At 39.3% G+C, this 8,026-nt stretch overlaps 1 protein-coding gene across 2 annotated transcripts; it reads left to right on the forward strand.

The window, feature by feature from the left end:
- Positions 1–850: 850 nt before the first annotated feature.
- On the forward strand, positions 851–8,008 carry LOC146367372 (uncharacterized). 2 transcript variants are annotated; one of them, XM_084912507.1, is made up of 11 exons: positions 851–1,237; positions 1,545–1,630; positions 2,364–2,451; positions 2,638–3,097; positions 3,195–3,258; positions 3,387–3,453; positions 4,671–4,818; positions 4,951–5,011; positions 5,104–5,234; positions 5,325–5,414; positions 5,783–7,649. In XM_084912507.1, the coding sequence occupies exons 1-11, from the start codon at positions 1,152–1,154 to the stop codon at positions 5,795–5,797; spliced, it is 1,296 nt and encodes a 431-aa protein (XP_084768633.1). In that variant the 5' UTR covers positions 851–1,151; the 3' UTR covers positions 5,798–7,649. The 2 variants fall into 2 exon arrangements, with proteins under 2 accessions (XP_084768633.1, XP_084768632.1); XM_084912506.1 differs by lacking the exon at positions 5,783–7,649 and adding an exon at positions 7,656–8,008 and having other exon boundaries at positions 853–1,237.
- Positions 8,009–8,026: the final 18 nt, after the last annotated feature.

The raw sequence follows: 8,026 nt of genomic DNA on the forward strand, positions 1-8,026 counted from the left end.
ATTCATCTATATATAATTAGATGAGCAAGCAGTCTACAAGACCCTACTGAGGTCCTGCTTGTTTTAATAGACTTAAACACAGTTAATATGGGAACATTTTTAAACTAATCAAAAAAGGAGATTTTTTTTTTAAAGCTGTGTTTGGCAAATGACAAAAAATTAATATGCACAGAGAACGTGTTATCTTCAGTAGGCTATATGTTCAGTACACATGTATAAGACGTGCGACACTGAAACATCTGAATGTAGTTGTACTTCTTTATAGAGTTAAAAATAAAATTGAATTCAAATTGATATCTTCTTTGGGGAGCATTTTGAATTTCTGGTGACTGTAAAGACAATTTCAGTACAGTAAACTCATTGTCTCGCTGGAAGCAGTTGTCAGACAATGGGTACACTGTGTTCATAAAGGGACAGAGATGAATTAGCAACAATACCCAGGTGGATTGTAGCATTTAAATAGTCCTTAGTTGGTAATAAGGGGTCCAAAGTGTGCCAAGAAGATTTCCCCACATTTTCTTTTTATGTTTGTTAGCCACTTGGCTATGATAGTAAACAGTAGACACTGATGTAGCTTACTGAATCTTTTGGACTGTGTTCAGCACAATATTAATTAGTCATTGTCAGTTGCTGATTTGTCCTATTTGCATACTATGCATACTCTCGCTCTCTCTTCATATATATATTTGTGTGTGTGTGTATGTGTGTGTGTTTATCTTGTTAAATTCAGTATGGTTCCAATAACAGTTTTTACAGTAAAATATGTTAATGTACAATCCTTAATATAAGGAGGCGGGGTGGGGGTGTGCCAGAGGGGGTGTTCGCCCAGGGCACCAAACAGGCTAGGACCGCCACAGATGGCTACATTGACTTTCTGGTATGTGATTGACTGATTACACATTTTTGCCCATGAGCAGTTGATTAGAAATGCTTATTCGGGTATCAGGTGAATGTAAGTTATTATGAAAGGGTTTTTACCTCTCGAACCCACCTAAGGTCGGATCAGAATGAATGTGATCCATGAATCGATCCATTCTCTGCTGCACTTTGCTACCATCTGTCGGCTGCTCTAAGTATCATCTAAACAACCTTTTAATAGGCGAACCAGCTTTAGCTTTACCAACAAAGCATATCCGCTATTTTTTAAAATAATGAACCGTCACAATGTGGAAACGTTTCAGGCCCAGGCAAGAAGCAAAGGAGCTACTTCAGGATTTAATAAAATGCCGACTACACGGTATGTAGAGTCTGCACTCTTTAAACGGGGCTAAAATTGTTATTTGGGAAAGTTTCTGATTTACAACCTACATTAAGGTGCCTGTTAATTCAATTTCTGACTCAGTTTTTCTTTTGTCGAGTGGGTGTTAACGGTGCAAGCATTTAATTCTACCAGCTAACGGTGCATAAAGCTTTGTTGTCAACAAATTTTTGTGAGTCTAGCTGTGCAGCTAAAGCTAATAGCAGGAATGGCTAGCCGGTGCTACATTCAGTGTTAAATGTTGCGTTTACGTTTTATGCTTATTTTTGTTTCATTCGATGAACAGAGTACCCCAAGATTTTATAGATGCTATGAAACGCATATCGGGAGGACAACCAGACATGGCTGCTAACACTCAAGCAGCAGAGAAAGGTACAGGTAACCTCTGTATGCATGCAAGAACGTCCACAAACACGCACACGCGTCCTCACAGAGGCGCTTTATCACTCTTTAGCTCAACGCTTAAGCTTCCTTTGTCTTTGCGTCGCAGATAACCACTCTGCAAATACAACTGCTGTTTTTGTTTACCTTTTGCCTGACTTGATTAATTTCTGAGTCTAATACGTGTCTTTGAATTATAATGAAAAAGATTTCAGGAACTAGGGCAGTGCAGACGTCACCTCGTGTCTTTTTTTTAAATAAGTTACACACAGCAGAATCACAAGTTCATTAGTAATCAATTACACCTACAAAAACCCAAAATGTAATGTCCCCATATGAGAACACAGAGGCTCTGAAAGTTACCGCTCACTGGACATTTTATCAGGTACACCTTAAAAGCACGTTTGCCTTCAGAGCTGCGTCAATCCTTCATTGCACAGTTTCAATTAGGAGTTGGAAACATTTCTCAAAGATCTTGCTCCGTATTGACAATATAGTGTCAAACAGTTGCTTCGGATTTGTCGGCTGCACATCCATGATGTGAATCTCCCGTTCTGCCACATTCCAAGGCTGCTCTGCTGGATGGAGATCTGGTGACTCCGGAGGCTATTTGAGTACAACGAACTCATTGACTTCATCAGTAATCAGACTAACTAGATTACATATCTAGAGGCGTGTATTCTCTGAACATACGTTGCCTTCATTTTTCATTTTTATACTGCAGCTTCATCCTCAGTTGACAAATGGAAGTCTTCATTCAAACCAATTGGTGATGAAGATGAAGACTCTCAGGACAAAAGCAGCACAGAAAAGTGAGTTGTGTCTCCTGTAGCCTCGGTCAAGGCTGGCCCACATTTGAGGCTTCATATTTTCATGTAGTGAATTAAATTGTACAAATAGTGGCTGTCTGCCAGAACATTTTGTTTAATGTGTGAACGTTCAGTCATTGTTCCAAAAAAAATGAAAAAATTAATTAATCCCTCTTACCCTCATCTTAGGACTGGACTTTATGACCCTTACAACCCTTTGTCGTCAGACTCTGAACCTGAGATGCCACCGGACCAAGACCACAAACTCTCCCCACCCACTGAGGATAACAGTGTGGAGCGTCAGTGTTTAACTTCAGCGAGAGACTGTCCTGACGGCCGACACTGGGGCTCAACCTACTCCAAACCAGGAAGCGGACCCCTAGACAGAGGAGAATTTGGCACTGGAACCAGACCTATAGAAATCCCAGGTCTCAGTCCAGGAATTAGAAAGCATGAACAACAGATTTATAGCCCAGAAGCTGAATCACTTAATTGTTCAAGCTTTGGCTCCTTGAGTGAAGAATTGGGCCAGAGAGGCGGCACCCCTGACAGGCGTATTCACAGCTCCTCCACCCAACAGTTTCCTGTGCCTTATGGACAGAGAACCAATGGGGAGGAGACGATAACAGTACCAGGATATAAGATGGAGGTATAGATTTTGAGAATACAGAATCATTTTTATGCAGTTTGGCTACTGTGGTTCAACTGAATCCAGTGTGATAACCGATCCTTTCTGTCCTCTTTAGACTATTAGATTATCCCCACCGAGGTCACAGGACTATCAGCATCAGGTGGGCTATATGAAAAAAGGTAATAGTAGCTGGGTTACCTTGTTTGTCTCACTATTTCAAATTAACAGCAAGAAATGGCTGAATGGACTAGATGCTTTAATCACGTCACGTTGTCTGAGTAATTCTCTGTATTATATTGTTCTACAGGACGGGACCAAGACCTACCTTCTACAAAGGTGACAAGGAACACGCGCCAAACTGTGACTTTGGAAAAGTAAGCACTGTTCCTTCTGATGCCAAGTTGACAAAGTGAAATCACATTTCCTCTCACCATGTACTCTAATACAGTTTAGTTAAAATGTTGCAGGTCAGTCTGTAACATTGCTGCTTGTTTGCCAGTGGTAATAATCTGTCAGACGCACTGAGTCCAGCTGAGTTTGCAGAATTAGTTTTTGCTGCAGCTGAAGTTTGTAATGCTGGAAGTATTCATAGTGATGTCAGCGTTTTGGCCGCTCCCATGTTGGTTTTATGGTACCAGAAGTAACCATATTTGTACAAGTGCACAGAAGCAAATTCAGTTAGTAAGCTGACGAAATGTTTCTCCCACTGAAAACGCTAATTATACTTTGTAGCTCATCCAGCTGAAGGACCAATAAGCTCAAGTCACGTCATCGTGAGGGATCCATCCCTTCACAAACAAAAGCTTCTCTACTCCCTCAGTATTCAGAATTTATTCAAATTTTCATATAAAGCTCATCAAATAGGTCCTCACCCAAAATGTGCTCAAGGTCTAACCACATTCGGCGTTGACCTTTTAATTCGCATTATCTTGTGTAATACAGCCAACTAATAATAGACCTTTCTCTCTTTTTCTGTACTTTACACACATCACAATAACCTGTGACTTGTGAGTCACGGGTTTTTGCAGTAAGCTCGATGAGCTGCGTCATTGAAATTCTGGTTTCAGTACCACGCTGTAAACATGTTCATTTTCTTGCTAAAGCTGGAACTACAGTTTGGCACTTCCACCTTGGCTTCCTCTTTCACCCCTGAAAGTTACCACAAGACGTTAATACGTTAAACCTGATTGACTAAACTCTACAGCTCTACTGACTAAAGCCCTGCTAAGTCCTGATGAATATGAGCTGTAACGTAAAAAAAAATTAACTTTCCTTATTACACAGACCTGTTCCTATTTTGTTATGTACATTTCCATCACAGCAGTTTTGTCGCTCTTTTGTATATGTTAGGAGGCAAGAGACCCTGAGTTACCTCAGGCAGTGCATGTGTTGTAAAGACACATATTTAAAATAAGCAATATGTAGCAAATCAGTTGAAGAGTGGGACTGAAGCACTACGCTGAAATGGTTGTTTCAGATGCTGCTTTGTATCATAATATTTTCCAGGTTTGACCTTTTACCTCCTACTGGGGCAGTCTGGATTAGTTAATGCCCAAATATTTTTAAATTGCCCAAATCATTTTTCTTCTAGAACGCCCATCACTTGTGACCTTTGTGAGGTTGAGCTTGCCAATGGGCAGGAGCTGCAGGATCATTTGGACAGCAAATGTCACTGGGACACCCTGGAGCACATTCAGCAGAATAATAAATACGATGACGTAATGATAGCGTTCCTTCAGGTACGATCACTGACAGAAACTGTAAAACTAATTTCCCAGTCATGTATTCTGACTTCTGTATCATAAGTTTGCACTCTGTATGTACTATAGATCCATAGATAGATGTCCAACAGATCTTTTCTTTTTTTGCAGGAAGCGATGCTGTATAAGAGCCATTATTGTAGCCAAGCGGTAGAGGACAACGCTCTTCAAAGTAAATACATGTTTTGAAATGAAAAGTCATGATGTTCATGACAGACTAAAAAAGAAATACTTTCATCCTACTCACCCCTATCGTGTTGTCAGCTCTACAGGAAAATAACCACATGACAAAGGTGGAAATGTTTCATTGTGCTGCTTGCAAAGTTTACATATCCACATCTGTTGCTGAAGTGCAGGCTCACATCACCTCTGAGGAACACCTCTCTCGCACGAAGGTAATGCTGCTGTCCTACAAGTGCAATAACACAGATGTGTTTTCATTAAATATCCTTTTTGTTTACTGTGATTGTTTGACTTTCCTGAAGGAGTTTGAAGTGCATAGGAGACATGCTTGCCTCAGCAAAGCAGAAGCCATGATGAAGGAGCTCAAACCACAGTTTGAACACTTCCTGAAGGTATTTTGCAAAAGATTTCCAAACTATCTAGAGTGTACACAGTGTGCTGGCAGAGCTGCTTAACATTAATCTACCAAGCCAAAAAAAGCAGCTGGGGCTTAGACTTTTAATATTTAAACAGTCGTTTTTACAAAGTGGTTATTTTGACCTAATATTTTCTTAAGTTGTCCAATTGTGGACTAAGTGTACTCAAAATTCAATCCTCTACATGATGCTTCTAAAACGAGTACCTGAAGCTATCCAGTGTTTGGACAATAATAGGATTTTGGTAATTTTGCCTCTGTTTAAGATGGCAGTGGATTTCGAGTGAAACTATGAAGATCTGAGGTTTCAAAGGTTTTAACGAAAGTATTGTGTCCGCTTTTTAGGAATTGCAGAAGTAACTCGACAATTGATTGACAAGGAGTTTCATGGCCAGTTTTGAGGCCTGTTTACTCCATGACAAATTAACCAGGTAAAAGATCTGGAGTTGGTTTCAATTGTTGCCTTTTGTAGGCGTTCACTGGAATTCTAAACATGAGGTCCAAAGAGTTATCAGTGTTAGAGACGGAGGCCATCTCTTAGGGTGCCAAACAGAAATAAACCTTTCAGAGAGGTAACATAACAAAAGGAAAAAAGAGAGAGTGGCTAAATCAACAGTCTGTTGCAGAATTCTTTCCTTGGTTTAAAAAAAAAACCCCTCTCATGTAGTCAAAGTTAGTCAGGCAATGAAGTGAAGAAAGTCTGATATCAAAATTCATCTTGTAAATACAGAGGATTTGCAACAAGGTGCACACCACCGGTTCCGGTCTAGAACAGACAGGTTAGAATAAACTTTGCCAGAAAGAGTCTGCACAGTACTGTAGAAGGTTAAATTTGCAGTTTTGTTAATACTTATTTGTAGCTTCCACACCAAAATTTGATACATAAAAAACCCCCCGACTTGAATACAGAAGTAATTTGAAAAACATTAGCTTGCTTCTTTGTCTTTTATTTAGTACAACTGGAAAGAAATCTTTTGACAGATTAAACCAAAATGAACTTAAAGAACAGTAATGGGAAGAGAAATATACGGGCAAGGAGAGAAACAGCTCATCCAAATCAAATGTGGTTGTGGTAGTGTTAAGATATGGGGATTTATGGCTGCCTATAGTTTTTATTGATGAAATACCTACTGATAGAAGTATCAGGACGAACTGTGAAGTGCACATGTCTATACTCTCTGCTCTAATTTAGACAAATGCTGCCAAACTGCTTAGACAGCATTAGACAAAAGCAACCCAAGAGTATTAGTCACCTGATCTCAAAACAACAAAGCATGTTTTTCAGGTAAAACTGACAACAAACAGGTAAAGACCCACAATTAAGCAGGATCTGAAGGCAGCTGCTGTAAAGGCCTTGTACAGGATCTCAAGGGAGGAAACAAAGTATTTGAGGACGTCCATGGGTTTCTAGACTTCAGGCAGTCATTGAGTGCAAAGGATTTTTATCCATGTATTAAAAACAATCCTTATATTTAGAGTTTGTCCAGTTACCTTTGAGACTCTGTAGATGGAAGTCTGTGTATGAAACTGGTTCTATTTCCTAAACACTTGAGGCATAATTTTTGTTAAACCTAAGCTGAAAGTCTTCACTTTATATTTGGGCCTGGTATTATCACTTTCCTTATGTTTCTATACATTTATCCAGGATCTCTGGGCTACTTGGATCTTAATCAGTTATACAGATGTCATCTACTGCATGATGTATTTTGATATTTTTAAGTAATATGAGACTATTGGGTAGATGCGAATGATTTTTTTACTTACCAAATTTAATGAGTTCAAACTTAATGCTAAAATGAATCGGCTATTTTTTAAATGAAGATAAAAATCAGTTCTTAATGGGGGACAGTTCATATGCAGAAGATATTCATGATTCATATTAGTTCAAATAAGTAAAATATGTCTTATTAGTGTGTAGGTAAGTGCAGGGAATGTAATCTTCTGTCTTGCAGTAACTTTAATGCACTTTTGTGTGAAGTGAGACGTCAAAGCCAAATTGAAAAAGTCAGCAACAAACTTTATCTTTATGTATCAAGTGAAACGTAACTGAAGCCATAAATCTTATTAATGTATTTGTTTTCACTCTCCGTACACTAGCTCGATTAGTAGAAGCAAATGATAGCCTGCAGAGCTAGGAGTAATTACTAGTAATTAAAGTGTGTGCACTCAGCATGTCTGGAGCTCTACAGATGTAACTAAACTAATTCTTTTCTTTCAGGGTGGCAGCCCATTCGAATGACAGAACTTACGTGATGTTGTCATGAGACTGTTTACACTGAGATGCTGCGGATGAAGAGCAGTCGACTTTACTCTTCATTACCACACAAAACTGCTGTCCCAGTACTCGTGTCTAATGCTGACAGACATGCTGTTGTGGGCCTGTGAACACAATGCAGCTTTTCTTTGTTTAGATACGGATTCCCATTTCTCATCTGCCTTGCGTTGCGCTGACTACAGCTGCTCCCAGACGATCTCCATCTGGGTGCTTGTAGAAGGTTAAACTTGCAGTTTTGTTAACACTATTTCTTTGTACCGTCCACATCAAAATATGCTACATTAAAAAACAAAACATGAATGCATAAATAATTT

The sequence above is a fragment of the Perissodus microlepis genome, chromosome 18 (genome assembly GCF_051167445.1).
Source record: "Perissodus microlepis isolate ML-2025 ecotype Zambia chromosome 18, ASM5116744v1, whole genome shotgun sequence".
Lineage (NCBI taxonomy): Eukaryota > Metazoa > Chordata > Actinopteri > Cichliformes > Cichlidae > Perissodus > Perissodus microlepis.

Bases quoted from the DNA above. Each gene is read 5' to 3' on its own strand.
- LOC146367372 (XM_084912506.1), top strand. From the start codon at position 1,152: ATGAACCGTCACAATGTGGAAACGTTTCAGGCCCAGGCAAGAAGCAAA. The intron at 1,631-2,363 runs GTACAGGTAACC...TTTATACTGCAG, and splicing joins CACTCAAGCAGCAGAGAAAG to CTTCATCCTCAGTTGACAAA. The intron at 4,819-4,950 runs GTACGATCACTG...CTTTTTTTGCAG, and splicing joins TAATGATAGCGTTCCTTCAG to GAAGCGATGCTGTATAAGAG.